The sequence below is a fragment of the Peromyscus eremicus genome, chromosome 8a (assembly GCF_949786415.1).
Source record: "Peromyscus eremicus chromosome 8a, PerEre_H2_v1, whole genome shotgun sequence".
Classification (NCBI taxonomy): domain Eukaryota; kingdom Metazoa; phylum Chordata; class Mammalia; order Rodentia; family Cricetidae; genus Peromyscus; species Peromyscus eremicus.
This window is the reverse complement of record NC_081423.1, coordinates 33,156,236-33,173,975: the sequence shown is the minus strand read 5'-3', so window position 1 is coordinate 33,173,975 and position 17,740 is coordinate 33,156,236. Positions and strand designations below refer to the sequence as shown.

Genomic DNA, 17,740 nt, shown 5'->3' with positions numbered 1-17,740 from the left:
AAGGGGGGGATGGCAGCTGCCTATCAGAGATTCTGAAAACGACAAGTACACATTGAACAAAGAAACTGTGAGGAACAGATAATAGGTGGAGTTTCAGAGAAATAAGCAAGTACGACCCCTAACTCTGTCTAAATAAGAGGGATGGACGGGGATGGTATTTAGTGGGGTGGGAACACTAGCCAGCAATGGTAGCAGACTGGGGGAGGAAAACAGAACTAAGGCTCCACTTGGGACTGACCATTTCCAAAGACTCTAGGATATTTAAGTAAATATAGCAAGTAGAATTTAAACGGAGAAATCTAGAATCTAGAACTCAGCCAAGGACAAGCCAAACCATCACGAAGAGGATTACAGGAGGCACATAGGAACTGCCTTCAGAGAGTTGAATTAGTGGTACTGGAGATCCAATCTAGAGCCTTAGAGTTCTACACCAAGAGCTACATTCCTAACCCTACTTTTGGGGACAAGGTATATTGCCCAGGCTAGTCTTGAACTTGCAGTTCTCTTGCATTAGTTTTCTGAGTAGCTGACATTAATCACACATGTGTAGTATGTGCCTAACTTTTTAAAAAAGAAAATATTTTCTAATTACTGGATATTAATTGCCCACTGAGTTTTATTTGTAGAGTTTATGATCTCAAATCTCAGCTGGATTATAAAGTTCCTTGCTTTCCCCCAGCATTCAGCTGCCTTGGCAATAGGAAACTTGGAAATGGTTAAAAAAAAAAAAAAAAAAAAAAAGTAAGACAGAAAGAAAAAGTCCATGCCTCCTCCATGATGGTTTTGCCAAGGTAATCTAGGACAGAGAAAAAAAGGGACGGATATGCAGGAAGAGTCACATTAGAAGTCAAGAAGAGGCAGAAATTCGTTCTGTCCAGTGGGGACAGGAAAACAGTTCAATGAACTCAAGTTTAAACTGTAATACAGTGGTAAGGAAGGTACCTTGGAAAGAATAAGAAAACACTAGCCAGGCAATTTGGTGACTACAACAGTAAATTATTTTATGTCCATGAACCTAGATCTGTTTAGGAAAACAAAGTCAACTGATCTCATAGATCAAGTAGATCTTGAGAAATAGCTTAGTCTCTACACAATCCTAAATACTGCATGCCACTGAAGGCAGAGAGGATCTCAGACACTGGGAAAATAGGGAACTCCTTCAAAGAGGAAAAGAAAAATAGAAAGCAGATTCACTTGCTGTGAACAGAGGGGAAAGGGTGGGATTTTACACTAAGAAAAGGCAAATTCATTCAACAGCTCACTAACAGGTACAGCTACCCCTCACCCCTCTGGTCCCCAGGGGCAACCAACTTCTGTTTTTAGCTCTTCTGCTGGCCAGCCTTCACAGTTCTAAAAAGACAGCAGCCATCATTTCTTGGTTTGTCAACTTTACACAGTACTGTGGATTTGTGATTGTCACAAAAGAAGGTTCAATTCACTTACTCTTCTAAATCTGTTTTGATTTTATTATTTCTTTGTTTTCCTGTGTGGTTCAACCCTTCTAGTGTCTGCAACCCCGTGAGAGGATTCCACTGGCTCCCTCAGAGCTGTCTGACATGCTTTTCTCTCTATTTCTTCAGCTTTGTCATCTACTTAGATATCCTTAAGGTCACAAACACCGACTTTTTGCTGTGAAATTGTAATTACTCCCCCATGCTTAATCACCAGATTATTTCTACACAGTGAAAAAACCATCATAACTAAAATAAATGTTACCCCCACCCTATAAATACATAGAAAAGTTGAGTCCTTGAACTTGGATCTCATTTCCCTTTCTAGGACTTCTTACTCAAAGTCATATACTAGATTAGCTTGCTTTACCTCTGGACCAGTCTTAGCTGGTCTTAGTTACTTTACTAAAGAAAAGCAGACTCTTTCAACATATTCTTGGTGCCTGCTCCTGCTAACCAAACCTTGAAGTCATCCTGTGCTTACCGAAGGTAAGGGATGGGGGTATAATTGAGTCATAGAGTACTTGTCTAACATGAGCCTGGCCCTGGGCTCAAGGCTAAACACCGCAAACCAAGCAAATTTCCAGATATTTCATGCTCAGTCATCCAGCCCCTTCAGGCAGTGAACATCCCCTTTTGTCCTCATGAACACTCGCCCTCCTCATCTTTCCTAAAAGCCACCGTTTTCCCAGAGAGGTGAGAGGACAGCTGTGTGAAGCTGGTTCTCTCCTACTCCTTTGTGGGTTCTGGGGATCACACTCAGGTTGTCAGGTTTGCACAGCAAGTGCTCTCGCCCACTCAGCCACCGCACCAGCCTACTCTCTCTTCTTTTCAATGAAAACTAGTAATCTGTGTTTGTTCCTGAAGCTCATACTCAGGGGGAGTACACATACATCACTGAGCTCATGGACCTGCAGCAATTTGTTTTAATCTAGAGAAATGCCACTGATGATCTAATCAATACAAACCCCTTTTTATTTTTCGTACTACTTTGAGTCCTTGTCCACTGTAAACAAGCTTAACTCAGTCACAGTTCAAACACTTTGTATTTATTTTTGTAGCACACACAGAGCTTTAATGATGTCCTCTTTTATGGCTGTGTAACATTTCACTGAGTGGATATATCATAATTTATTAAACTCACTTGGGAAGCAACACAAAGAGGTGGTTAGAGTATGGGCGCCACCATCAGGCAGGCCTACCTCAAGCCCCGGCCCTGCCCAATTTCCAAGGCCACGGTGCGCTATTTCACTCTTTTTAATTTACCTAACATTAATTGCTCAGTACCCCTCTACTATGTTCCAAATACCATATGCAGCACTGAGCGTTCAAGAGTGGACACAAGAGACGGCTCCCTGCCCTCAGAAACAAAGAAAATAGATACATAATTTCAGTTATGTTAAGTGCTGTAAAGAAAACAGGCACCAAATGAAAGACTGGAGTGCCTTGAATTCCCTAAGCACCAAAAGAGGATAAGAGAACCACCTGCGGCTTTTAGGAAGATTAAACACATTTGGTGTGAAACATCAGCACTACTTGTGGAACACAGCACACACCCTGCAGCACATACCCTGCACGTGTTACCTACATTATTGCCTGGGATAAACTGAGAACACCAACCTACCCCCACCCACGAGTCAGTAGAAATCTTACGCATTTTCAAGGTTAGTGCTCTACAAAGAATTTTGATCTAGGATGTTTTTACCGTTCATTCTCTCTCCTTGTGTTCATGTTTCCTTTTCCGTTCTTGAGCACACGGAGCACATCCTTCTAAAGACTGGTTTAACATTCCCATCTTCAATCCTGACATCTAGTTATAGGTTCTCTTTTTCCTCTTCTTCATAAGCCTGGTGATTCTGGATCGAATGTCAGTTTCAGATTTCATGGTTTCTGGAGATACGTGTTAAGGCATTCCTTTAAATATCACCCTGCCATTTTGGAATAAACTACATGGCCTCCATCAGTCAGATTTTTTTAAAGGTTTGCTTTTAAGCTTCAATGGAGAGAGGGTCCAAGGACAGCTTTGCTCTACGAGTAATCTGGCCTCACTACATGCTCCTGCTTATCAGAAGTTTTTCTACTCTGATGAATGAGAACCTCACAGATTCCCAGCCTCCAGTAACTTTTTCATGAAGGTCAGTGCCCAGACTCGAAGTCAGTTCCCTGCAGCAGCCGCTGGCTCTCTGTAGCCCCCTCCTCCTCTCCAGCACTGCCTCACCCTCCTGATGCTCTGGCTCATGAGCTCTTAAGACTATCTACCTGCATCTGGGTTAGAAATCCCCAGACAGGACGAGGCAATGGTAGGGCTCCCTTACCTTTCTGTTCTCTCAGGGACCCCCATCTTGTGCTGCCTACTGACCTTATCCAAAACTGCTGCTCACAGGCTGTCCGGTTTTCTGATCAGTTAAGGTTGGAGAGGGAACCAGTATCAGTTGATCTATTACAGTCAGAAGTGCAAGTTCTCAGGTTTGACTTCAAGCCCCTTTGTGCAGGGATAAGATAGGGTTTCTCTCTGTATTTCTGGCTGGCCTTGAACTCAGAACTGCCACCTAAGAGCTAAGACTAAAATCATGTGCCAACACATCCAACTAAACAAATCTCATTTTTAAAAATGAAACCTTTCTAGACCACAAGTACATGTAACGTTTTTCATTTGTCTGGTCTCCACACTATTTAAAGTTCAATAGAGTACAATAATGGAGCCCTTCTCTGTCCACCCTCCTCTAGCCTCTCCTAAGACGCCACTGTCACTTTCACCAAGTGCCACAGGATTAAACACAATTACATATTGTCTCAAGCACAACCTTACTAGCTTGGATCAAGTGGAGAAGACAGGACCCATTACCTCCAAGAGCTCAGCCTGGACAACTTAGCAATCAGAGCATCAGTTATAATGCAGTCCTTAATGGGGAATATGGTATTTTCTTTTTTTTTTTTTTTTTTTAAAGATTTATTTATTATGTATACAGTGTTCTGCCTGCATGTATGTCTGCAGGTCAGAAGAGGGCACCAGATCTCATTACAGATGGTTGTGAGCCACCATGCGGTTGCTGGGAATTGAACTCAGGACCTCTGGAAGAGCAGTCAGTGCTCTTAACCTCTGAGCCATCTCTCCAGCCCTGGAATATGGTATTTTCTTAAAGGGGCTGGAGAGAAACGTTTTATCACAGGTCCTGTAGACCCTCCATAACCACAAACTCTGAAAGTACAATATGAAAGCAGCTACTGATGCCAGCTAACACACAGGCATAGCTGTATTCCAATAGAATGCTCTGGAAGCCCTTGCTTCAGAACAAAATCCACCTGCAAACTACACAAAGCCTTCAGTTTTTCAGAATGTTATGCCAAAGTTGTGCTACCCAGCCAAGGCTGATCTTGTCAACAAGATGACCCGAAGTTCTTTCAGGTTAGAATTTATACACATTCCTTTTCTGCACACACAGAGCTTGTATAGCACAAGCACAGAGTAAGCTTTTAAGTTCTTTTTGATGGCATTTGAAGGGTTCTCTTTGTTTTACTCAAAATTACCTCCAACAACAGGAAAGCTGCACCATTAAACTTATGGAAAATAATAAATGCCTAGTGCACAAAAAAACTCAGAAAACTTAAATATAATAAAGGGTGATGGTCTAGACAAACTTAATGGCTGCATTTTATGAATGGGTCAAGAGTGCTATACTTAAACAACAACAAACTAGCCATAAAGACACTCACCTCACTAACACTGACATGACCGAACCACTAAACCTCCCTCTTCAGGAAGTATACAACACACATACACTTCCTCTCTCTTACACACCTGCACGCACGCACGCACGCACGCACGCGGAGCCATGTTGGCTTTGAACTCTTGATCTTCTTGCTACAGCCTCCTGAGTATGGGCTTTCCCTCCCTCCCATCCCCCCTCTCTCTGGCTTTTCTGTTCCACTCCTCTAAAAATATTTTTAAAATAAGTTTAAATTACATGCAGGGTATGCGCACATGGCTGCAGTTGCCCATGAAAGCCAGAGGAACCTCCAGGAACTGCAGTCACAGGCAGTTGTGAGCAACCCAATACGGGTTCTGAGAACCAAACTCAGGTCTTCTGCAAGAAGTACACTGTCTTAACCACTGAGACATCTCTCTAGTCCCACCTCTGCTTTAAATAAAACGTACTTACTCCCAACTGCCTACAAGCAATTTCTGATTGTCAAAGTTCAAATTTACCTAGAAATTAAAGATTTTGTATATAAGTTTTTTAACTGTTTAATAAAAAACACAAAGCAAATACAATGTTTAATGATTTGTTACTATAAATGTACATGTGTATGTACACACAGTCTTCCAATGTGACTGGTTTAAAAAGAACAATATTCTTGGACTAGGATATAGTTCAGTGACAAAGTGCTTGTCTAGCACAGGTGAGCCCTGAGTTTAGCCACTAGTACTACAAAGAGAAAATTGAACAATATTCTCTTTAATGAGTATATTCTGGCAGGTTTCTTAAAAGATTTGTCTTATTCTTTCAGTCACATCTTGTGCCAGGTGAGAGGATCTTAGAAGACATTAGCCTATTCTTACCAGTGAAGGATTCCTTTTCTGACACTCAAAACGAAGTTCTGCAGTTTGTCTCTTACAACCTGTAATCAGAATTAACCATAAACTAAAAGTGTGTCCTCTACAAAGTGTGGTGGAGCCGCCCTACATCCAGATGCAACCTCGTACTGGCCTGGGCAAAGTCAGGAAAATTTACCAGCTGCATCACGTGACATGTGATGGCCATGACATGTGACATGTGATGGCTAAATCTTATCTCCATGAGCAACCCTCAAAGAGGGCAATGCTTCTTAATTCTTAATTAATACATAAATAAATATACTTATCTTTAGCAAAGTTAAAACCTTTCGTTTTAACTTCAGCCCACCATTCTAGATACTGAGACTTTAGAAATTCTGACCATGTCACCCAACATATCAGTTAAATAGGTTGTTATTGTTGTTTTAACACTAACATAGCAATCAAAGACTTTCACCATGTAAGAAAGAGCAGAAGGAAAAAGTGGAGGCAGCAAGTGAAGAAACATTTATCAGACACTTTGTTCTAACAGACACTGAAGTAAGAAGGTAGCAAGTTGAGAGCCTGGTAAGGAGGGTGGGTGGTTCTAGATTTTTCCTAACATTTATATTCTAATAGAAATCATCCAAAAAGTGAAGGGGAAAACATGCCATGTAAAAACATTGTCCACACTGCAAAGCTGAATACAAATATAACACACACACCCCACATGTTCTTCTTGCCCAGCTATTTAATTATTTCAGCACTGTTTTCAAAGCCTTCAGCTCTTCTGAGCTCTCTTTCTGAATGTTCAGAGTACCTGCTCCCAGGATCACATGTACCTTTTCTGTAACTATTTTGACATTTCTATGTCTGGTAGCTTTCCTCTGCTATTATCAACTCTAATGTTACATGATCTCTCTCACCTTCTGTTTTTATGTCAGTCTCCTTCACTGCTCATGAAAATTCCTAAATCCAACTTCAGGGTTCCAACAGGACCACAATTTTAAACATAAAAACCTAAGATAAACCTTTTAAAAAGGGTGTTGCAACTCTACAATCAGCAAGGTATCGGTAAGGTTTATTACTTGGCAAAGCTGTTCTCTAAGCTTTTAACACTCCATCCTGAAATTTTCTGCACAAGGCATAAAGTGGCCAATGCCAAACTCTTGCTGCCAGCAATCTGCATACATACTAATTACATCACCACCACAGGGCTTTCTCCTTCCCCCAACCCCCACTCCGGGCTCAAACAAAAAGCTAGTGTGCATGCACATAAAGCACATTTACAATGTCTGTGCCACACACTAGCGAGGTCTGCTCTGCAAAGGGATTATGTGTTTCTAATTCAAAGATGACCATTGCAGCAAGCAGCCAAAATGCAACTATGATCTGTTCATAAATGTTACAACACACTCCTTCAAAACTCCCTTTCTAAAAATGATTACTTTATCAGGTAACATGTAAATGTTAGCCCAGAACAAAGAGCATCTCCACTCACTGCATCTGGTTTAATAAAAAATATTTGTTTCAAAGTATACTTGTTTAGGAAGTAATTTACAAGGTAGAATGGTAACATTTTCCAAAATGTACTTTTAAAATAGCAAAGCTTCTAAGGAAAAGTAAAGCCAATTTGTCATTTACAAAGACAGAACAGTAAAACTCAGTAATTCATACATGCTTAACTGTGTAACTCATACTGGCCCGTAAGGAGCATTGCAAAATAACAAAAGAGTTTCTAACTTCACAAATCAAGCTATAGATATCGAACTAGCCATTACAGTAAGCATTAGGAAAACTGTAAAGTTCTTTTGTCTTTTTAAAAAGGTACTATTGTTTTTGTTTTGGGGAACAGGGTCTTACACCATAGCCCAGCCTGTCCTGGGACCCATTATTGAGCATCAGTCCTCAGGCAATTCCACTGCTGGGATAACAAATGCCCATCCACCACTACACCTAGCTTTAAATGGTTTTCTTAAACATGAATAATTTTACCAGTCTTCTACTACAGTCTTCTTTTTAAAATACATTATTGTGTTTCTAGTGCACAAGCAGAACGTCACCTTGGATTCCATATAAACCCACAGGTGTAGAAACAACTTATAGGTAGATTACCTGGGAGCTTCTTAAAGATGCTTTAAGAGCTCTACTGCAGGCTATTGCCCTCCATTTCTGCCAGGGCTTTTAATGGTGCTTGTGAGTTTCAATCAGCACTTGCTGGACTCAGAGGCCACATGGGTGAAGACCATTTGTCCAACATTTGATTGAAGCCACCTACAGGTTCCCACCATCATCATCCTGAGAAATCCTGGAACAATTCTCATGTGTAAGGGCTGGAGAGATGGCTCAGCAGTTAAGAGCAGTTGGTTTTGCAGAGGACAAGGGCTCAGTTGCCAGCACCCACAGGATGGCTCTACTCTAGTTCCAGGGGATCCAACACTCTCTTCTGGTCTCTGTGGGCACCACACACACATTGTACACATACATACAGGCAAAATACTCACACATAAAATAAGTAAATGTTTATCTTAATATAATAATGACACCTCTTCTCCACAGGAGAGGCAAATACATTATCAGTCTATTTTTTGGATAGGAAATGAAGCCACTAGGCAGAATTACTTTGCCAGTATCACACAGTGTATGTGCAGCACAGGTCTGATACGGAGCCTTTGACCTCACAATGCTATTTTCCCAGTGACAGGATAAGACGATTGACTTTTAGTTCCCAACACCTATCAGCTGGAACCCCTAAAAGCATTCTCCAAGATGGGGCTTAATTTGGGGGTGACAAGCCCAGGAAACATTTTGGAGTCTAGCATCTTAAGTGAGGGCGGTGGTCTTGGGGTACCTGGGAGAACCAAGCCCCAAGTGCAAACCACAGATTTCACAACACTGTACAGTTCTTGCTACGAGGAGCTTGTCTCTTTCTTCCTCTTCCTCCCCTTCCACATGACCCTCACGGTTCTTTTCCCCATCAGAAAATAGTATAGCATTGTTACTGCCATAGTTTGGCAACATTGCATGTCCCAACCACAGTGACTGGCACAGAGCAGGCAGCAAATATTTACTGAATGGAGCAAAGACAAAAACTGCTTCTATGGTCAAGTAGGGACCTTAAGTGCTGCTTCTAACCTAGTGGGATAAGAAAAACACCATAAGCATTTGGTCACTGGTGTAAAATGAACGTTTAGGAGCCCAGTCTAACTGAAAGACAGGTACAGTAAAGCCTTATGTGACACCCCCACCCCCAGCCAGTATGTCTCAAGGAAAACAGCTTAGTATGGGTTATCATTCAAATACAGAGCCCGCCCAGAGGGGCATTTTTTTTTTTTTTAAATATTTTAGACTACAAAAGCAAACACCATTACCCTAAAAACTAGATTAGGTCATCTGAACACGAATAGCAGCTGTTTTTTTGTTTTGTTTTGTTTTTCAAATCCTCTCAACATTCTAAATGTGAGAGTGTATAGAGAGGATAGGAGACATCTCCCCAAAGTTCTGCCTGCCAAAGCCCCCAAATACCACACTCCATGGAGATATGTGCTCTTTAAAACACTACCAGTAATTAACAGATACAAGTTTTACATCAAATCACTAGCTATGCACAGACAGAATACACGGGGCGGGGGGCGGGGGTGGGGGGTGGGGACGTGAGGCTACATCAAATGGCTTCAAAGACGATTCCTGACCATTTTACCACTTTCCCTCTGGGTGGGCACCCGTGATCGAAGACTTGGCTACTAGTTCAGCAACTCTCGCGTTCTTTATAATGTGAAAATCTCCAGCGTCTCATGACAGCAAAACTACCCGGGCCAGGGAAAGCCAAAAGCAACAGGGACCCCCCTCCCCTTAGCCACTAAAGAAAAAAACCGGCACGTTTTGACGTTGGGCGGGGGGGGGGGGGGGAGGGACGGGGGGCTCTCATCCCTCGAGATTCACTGCAGTAATAAATCCGTGGGATTTCAGGAACAAACCTGCCGATTCCAAAAATACAGGTTAAGCATCTCGTCCACCATGAAGTAGTTCTGCGCCCCTGCACCACCTCCTTTGTCTCAACTGTCCCTGCAAACTCGCATTTCAGTGCCCTCCAGTAAACAAGCTACCTAAATGAAAAAGAGGGGGACGTTCTAAGTCTTTTTTATTTTTTTTGTTTTTATTTTTATTTTTTTTTATTTTAGGGAGGAGATGCAGCAGGCTTTCTGGAGCCTCTTTCCCCAGCGGGGAGCAGGCCAGGCTCCACAGCGCGGGGGACCTCGATTCCCTAAGCTGGCGGCCGAACCGCGCGCAGACACCCGGCCACGCCGCCCCCGCGGCCCCCTGCCCCCCGCCCGACCTCGGGCTCGGGCCCCAGCCTCACCTCCGTGGATGGGCAGCGGTGCCAGCACCTGGCCGCGGACCTCGGCCTTGGGTGAGTCGAGCCCGTAGCGCCCGCGGTCGATGCGGAACGTGAGCGGGGTGCCGCGGCCGGGCTCCTGCACCGTCACGTTGATGAGCGCCGTGTAGTACTCCTGACTCGCGTTGTCCGCCCGCGTCGGCCACAGGCTGCAGGTCAGCAGTGCCAGCGCCGCGAGCCGGGCCGGGCCCGCCCGCGCCGCGCCGCTCATCGTCCCTCCGGCCGCCGCCGCCGCCGCCGCCGCCGCCGCTCGCGGACCGGGCTCCGGGGCCGGCGCTGAGAGGCGGGGCGGGCGCGGCCCGGGCTGCGGCGGGAGCGCGCGCGCGCCCCGCGACGACTCGGGCACGAGCACGGCCCTCCTCGGCGCCGCGGCCCCGCCGCTCGCCGCCCTCACGTCCGCGGCCCGCGCGCGAGCACGCGCCCGTGGGGCCCTCAGGAGGAAACGGCGTGCTGCCTCTTCAGGGCCGCTGGAACGCCGAGGGACCAGGCCTGTGGACAGGGCGCCTGAGAGGACTCGGGAGGATGGGAAGGAGGGGTGCCGACGGCCCCAGGTCAGCGATGCCGCCTCGAACGCGTGCCCGCTGCGCCCCCCCCCCCCCCCCCGTCCTCTTCAGCCGGGCGGCTACGCGCAAGCCCGAAGCGCAAACCCGACCACCGCGCATGCGCGCCAGGCCCTGCCTACTCCCGCCCTCCCGCACGAGGGCCAGGGGCGGTCCAGTCACCTGCTTGCTGGCACCGGGCTCGGTGAATTGCCCCGGGCTTCATAGCCCGCTACGACCTGGATCCGTGAAGCTTTCCAAGAACCTATAGAGATGTTAGAGATACGACTATAAAAGAAACCAAGCTAAACGTTAAGTTTTAAATTAAATGTCTGTGAGAAATAACATTCCCACGGTTGCATATTGTATAATAATTGACATCGGGAGGGAGGTGGCTTTGTGTTTGGCAGTAGAGGCATCTGAACGGTTAGCAAGAGCCGTTAGAGACAGATGTAAACCTCATAAGGTTGGTACGATCCTCTCCTCCCCCCAGGATGCCCAAATCCACAGATGCTCACTTCCTTTCTGTGAAATGGTATAGTACTTGCAGCATTTAATAAGGGCTCTGCTCTGTTTCTCCTGTAGTTGGGCCTTTCTTCACAGGGTGGACTAGAGCACCCATTCTCAGACCTGAGACCCTGGAGTTGCCTGCCAGAAAGTCGCAGGCTATGTTTAGAGCCTACATGGGGCTTTATCTAATAAGACTCTCCTCTGCCCCTCCCGTTTGTGCTCTGTCCTCTCTGTTAAAAATGCTCATGGCCCCTAGTTCTTGCCCTTACAAGGGTCTTCAGTGTGGGGGATGCCTATGCCCCTGACAAGAAGTAATACCGCCGAAGTCCACAGACGCCACCCTATTAAACCAGGCCACAAGAAGGGGTGCTCCTGTTCATCTCCTTCAGCTGCTGTGAGTTTATCAAGGAGGAAATTGATTTGAGAGCACTTTTAAAAAATTTATTTTAAAAAAAAATGAATGTGTTGTCAGGCGGTGATGGTGCCTGCCTTTAATCCCAGCACTCGGGAGGCAGTGGCAGGAGGATCTCTGTGAGTTTGAGGCCAGCCTGGTCTACAGAGTGAGTTCCAGGATAGCCAGAGCTACGTGGAGAAACCCTGTCCTGAAAAACTAAAAAAAAAAAAAAAAGTGTATGTTTGTGTGATTGCATGGGTTTATGTGCACCACATACATGCTGGAGGCCAGAAGCAGGAAATAGATACCCTGGAACTGGAGTTATAGATAGTTGTGAGCTACCATGTGAGTGCTGGGGATCAAACCTGCATCCTCTGCAAGAGCAGTATGAGCTTTTTAACCACTGTGCTGAGCCATCTTTCCAGTCCTCCAGAGTGCTTTTAACTTTCCCCTGACAGTCACTGAGGGACTTCCCACATACACTGTTTTGGGACAGGGTCTTGCTATATAGCCCTGCTGGCCTGAAACTCACTATATAGATCAAGCTGTCCTCAAATTCACAGCAGCCCTCCTGCCTCTACCTCGGGAGTGCTACCACGTCTGGTTATGACCTCCACTTTAAGAGGAGGTCTTGATGCACAGCCTTAGTAGACACCAGCATCTCGGGCGATGCTAAGGCCACTTTGTTCTGGAGGGTGTCCTTGTCTTTGACTTCACTATAGTAGTGATAGAAAGTTGCCTTATTTTCAAAGAGTAAAACACACACAACTGCCTTTTAGCACTTTAACAATGTACAGTTGGTGGCACTAAATGCTCATTCTTGGGTAACCATCACCACTATTTATCCATAGGACGCTTGTCATCTCACAGAATGAAACTGTGCTCATCAAACAACTCCAAATTCTTCATGCTGTCAGCCTCTGGCCACCGCCCGTGCTCCATCTCTCTGGAGTCGACTGCTCTAGTCTCATATAAATGGAACTGCCCGGTATTTTTTCTTACAGCATCCTCAAGATCCATCCATGCTGTCACAATGTGCTCCTTCCTCTTTCAGGCTGACAGCGTCTTGATTCGCTTTCATTTGTCCACCGAGGGCCACCTGAGTTGCTCCCACAGGTTAGCTATTGCTAAGAAAGGGGGCTGTGAACACAGGTGTGTGAGTCTCGAAGAGTCTGCTTTCAGTTGCTCTGTGTATGTACTCAGAAGTGAAATTTCTAGACAGTCATTTTATGCTGCATGTCTTGGGGGGGGGGTCACTCATACTGTGTCCCACAGCCACTGTGCCATTTTACGTAGTCACCAACAGTACGCCAGGGTTCCACTTGCCCTTCAGCCTCACCAACACCTGATTTCTCTTATTTTCTTAACAACAGCCATTGTAGTGGATGTGGTGGGGTATCTCCTTGGAGTTTTGATTTGCATCTTCCTATTGATTAGTGATGTGTCAAGCATCTCTCTATGCACTTACTCCTAAAAAATCAAGTTAAAGATGAATTCATTAAAAGTATAAGGTAGGGACTTGGAATGTGGCTCAATCGGTAGAGTGCTTGCCTAGCATGCACAAGGCCCTGGGTTCACTTTTCAGCGCCATGTAAGCCAGGTGTGGTGGTAGATGCCCGTAATCCCAGCAGTCAAAGGAGATGGAGGCCGAAGGATCAAGTCATCCTCAGTTACATAATGAGTTCAAGGCCACCAAGGCAATCCTGGGATACCTGCGATCCTGTCATCGAAACAAAACGTATAAAGGTATTTGGTAAATAAGAACAGCGCACTTGGGGTACTTGGGTGTGGCAGGTCTGGTGGAAGACGTGGACTGAGATCTGAATAGAGCCTCAGTTGCCTGTGAGTGAGCTGCCCTCATGCCCACCTTGACGGAGTCTTCTCCCTGTCTTCACCAAGCACCGCTCTCCTCTTCTCTACAGATCTGTCACCTGCCTCTCATCCCGTTTCCCAGTTCATAAGAATTCCTAGATCACCTGTATGTCTCATGTCAGAGTCCCCTCTTCCCAAAGTGCCACCAAGATCTCAGCTACGGCCTTCTGAGGTTCCAGACTCTATTAAGGGCTTCAGTCTATCAGGATCTGATCTATACCTCAGAGCAGTGTCTACCTTCTTCAGGATCAGGGATGTAGATCCTGTGTGTAAGGCTCATTTAACAGTGCTTGGGGGGTTCTAGGGATTAAAGCCTAAGCATGGTCTCATGGGCAGTGCTGAAACTCTCAAAGGCTTGTCCAGATTTCCCAAAGCCTGTCTTCCCCTCCTCCCCTTCCTCCCCCTCCTCCTCCTCCTCCCCTTCCTCCTCTACCTCCTCCTCCTCCTCCTCTTTCCTCTTCTCCAAATCCTCTTTCACATCTTCTTTCTCTTGTGCTTCCTTGTTTATTTTATTAAATTTCCTTTTTCTTTCTTTGTTTCTTGAGACAGGGTTTCTCTGTGGTACAGCCTTGACTGTCCTGAAGCTCACTTTGTAGACCAGGCTGGCATCAAACTCACAGAGATCTGCCTGCCTCTGCCCACTAAGTACTAAGATTAAAGGCGTGTGCCACCATACCCTCCAGCTTATTAAATTTTCTAAATGATCCATTGGTTCCGCCAGACCCTGCTCTTATTTTATTATCGGTATGTTCATATTTATCCCCCCTCCCATTCTCATTTCCCATCCCACAGAAAACTATTCTAATGTACTTAATGTGTGTCTCTGGTTTTTTTTTTCAAGATGTGTGTTTTCTAACATCATGTACTTTTTAATTAAATACTACTGGGTTATAAATATCTTCTGTCTTTCAGTCTCTTCATTCAGTACATTTGGTTTTTAGCTTTACATTTATTAATGTTTATGCTGAAATGTAACATCTAGGGGCTGGGAAGGTGGCTCTGGAATGAAGTGGTTACTGTGAAAGTGTGAGAACCTAAGTTCTGGTCCCCAGAACTCACTTAAAGGCAGACATGTTAGCACGTGTATGTAACCTCAGAGTTCCTATGGGAAAAAGGGAGGTGGAGATAGGAAAACACCCAGAAGACACCTTGCCTCAAACAAGGTAGAAGGCAAGGACAGACATCCAAGGTTGTCCTCTGACCTCCATACATATACATACACCATAGCATAAACACATCTGCCACACAGACAGTAAACATGTCTTGTGTGCACACCCAACAAATGTTTCCAAGGTGAAAACCCTTTTGTAATAACCATCTAGAACAAGACAGAGAACATCACTAGAACCTCTGAAAATCTCCCTGGCCTTCTCAATGATGAGCACCCTGGTATTCTGATTCCTGTGGCCATAGGTCAGTTTGATTTACATAAATAAAACCATACAACACATACTCTTTGGTGTCTGGTTTCTTTTTTAAATGATTTGTTTATTTTTATTTTATGTGCATTGGTGTTTTACCTGCATGTATGTCTGTGTGAGGGCATCATATCCCCTGGAACTGGAGTTACAGACAATTGTGAGCTGCCATGTGGGTGCTGGGAATTGAACCCAGGTCCTCTGGAAGAGCAGTCACCACTCTTAACTGATAAGCCATCGCTCCAGCCACTGGTTTCTTAATGTTATGGCTGAAATTTTTTTCCCTCATTTTAATTTAGTCAGTCATAGTTGTTTTTTATTTCCTGTGTAGTATTCCACTATTGATTTGTTTATTACCCTATTGATGAGCACTGTTATTGATTTTTCTCTTGGGACTATGACCAACAGAGGCGTTAAGAAACTGTTTACTATGCTGCCTCCTCCTTGCCCCCTCTTCTCATGCTACTGGACTTTGAGCCTGTGACCTTACTTTTGCTCTGAGGGATTATGACTTTGATACCACATATGGAGGTTTCCACATCCCTGTCAGCCTCTCCCTGCAAAAGATGTTGTGGATCCCAGCAAAGTCAAAATTGCTGGCCCCAGTCTGGGCTCTGGTGTGTGACCCCACATCCTACAGTCCTTCACAGTAGACAGCAGCAAGACTGGCCGAGCTCCACTGGAAGGGAGGATCCTGGAACCAAGAGGCCTCATGGAGCCAGTGAATGTGGTGGCTTATATAGATGTCACACACACAATGACTTATACCCCATCTTAGGAGGGGCCCTACATTGTTTCCACAAATATACCAGTGAAGAGATTGTTCGAAGTAACAGGACAATTGCTCTACTACTAAGTTTTATATACAGCCCATTTGTTATGGCTTGAATATTATTATTCCCAAGTATTTATGTGTTGGCAACTTAATCCCTAAAGTCATATGTTGATGATATTTGGAGGTGATTGGGTCAGGAGGTGCTGGCTCATGAATAGACTGAGCCATTTATGGATTTCTGGAGTACTGAACCAGTGAGTTATTGAGGAGTGACTTAGTTATAAAAGCAAGTGCTCTCTGGCTTGCTGGCTCTGCCCTGCCACGAGATGCCTTCTACTATGACAGGATATAGCAAGAGGGCCCTCGGCAAATGTCAAGGCCATGATCTTGGACCTCCCAGCTTCCAGAACCATAGGCCAAATACACATCTACCCTTTATCAATCACCCAATCTCAGGTAATGTGCTATAGCAACAGGAAATGGACAGTGTCCATGGTTTGGGTGTTGCCTATTTGCACCCCGGAGAGTTTGAGCTTTAGAGCCAAGACAGAGGTGTACTTAGCTTTGGAAGAAGTACCACTACCTTTTCTTAGCAGCCTTCCCTGGACTCCAACTTGAACCTCTCTTTTCTGTTTCCATGCTGGATGCCTCCACTATTGTTACTGATCACATCCCATTCCCAAGCTGTGACCATGGATAAATTATTACAGAAACTGATCCAACGTTATGGAGCAGGCTGTGCTGGAGGTGTGTCCTGTGGGTCAGCTAATTCTCAGAGTGCTACAGGTGGCCTGTAATCCTAACCCAGATCTATGTAGGAACTGCTTCTCATGCTAGCATATTCACCTCGAATTCCCCCTCTCTCCTTGGGAATGATGTGTACAGCCGTGTCCTTTTCATATAATGGCTTCACAGGGACAACCTCTAGGGTCCCAAAATCCAATCTTTGGATCATCAGATCCCACACACGGTATCCTAGTAGCTTTTTTATTCCTGTGACAAAATGCCATGACCAAGATAACTTATAGAAGGAAACATTTACTGGGGGTCACAATTCCAGAGGTTAGAATTTGATCATCATGGCAGGGAGCATGGCAGCAGACAGGCAGGTATATCACTAGAGCACTAGTTGAGAGCTTACCTCTTTATCAGAAAGTAGGAGGCAGAGAGAACTAACTAGGAGTGATGTGGGCTTTTGAAACCTTAAAGCCCACCCCCTAGTGACACATCTCCTCCAATAAGGCCATACTTCTCGATCCTTCCCAAACAGTTCTGCTAACTAGTGACTAAGTATTGAAATATATGAACCCACAGGGGCCATTCTCATTCATTTTAGCCAGATGTGGTGGCTTACAGCTATAATCTCAGCACTCAGGAGGCTGAGGCAGGAGAATGGCTCAAGGTTCAAAGGCTATACCTTGATTTCCAGGCCAGTGGGGACTATAGAGTGAGACTTTGTTTCAAGTACTCCTTTCTTCCTTCCTTCCTTCCTTCCTTCCTTCCTTCCTTCCTTCCTTCCTTCCTTCCTTCCTTTCTTTTTTTTGAGATAGTCTCCTGTAGGCCAGGCTGGCCTGGACTCATTGTGTAGCTGAGAATGACCTTGACATTCAGATCCTCTTGCTTCTATTCCCAAACGCTGGGGTTACAGGTGTGCCAGCATGTCTGGTTTTAAAACGCTCATTTCAATATTATCTTCTCCTTTGCGGTGAATGATTTGACTTTCCGTGACAGTCAAATCACTCGTCTTCAGGTATAGCTCAATGGTAGAGTATTTGGCTGACATTGATGAGAGCCTAGATCCTATCCCTAACCACAAAGAAAAATAAAGCATGTGAGGAAGGGAAGAGAAAA

At 45.0% G+C, this 17,740-nt stretch overlaps 1 protein-coding gene across 3 annotated transcripts in view; it reads right to left on the bottom strand.

Annotated features, from left to right (window-relative positions):
• Rnf130 (ring finger protein 130) overlaps positions 1–10,598 on the bottom strand; it is a 101,814-nt gene extending 91,216 nt beyond the window's left edge. For all 3 annotated transcript variants that reach the window (XM_059270432.1, XM_059270431.1, XM_059270433.1), the window contains exon 1: positions 10,346–10,598. In XM_059270432.1, coding sequence (XP_059126415.1) covers positions 10,346–10,592 — 247 coding nt within the window. In that variant the 5' untranslated portion in view covers positions 10,593–10,598. The remainder of the gene's footprint in view (positions 1–10,345) is intronic.
• Positions 10,599–17,740: the final 7,142 nt, after the last annotated feature.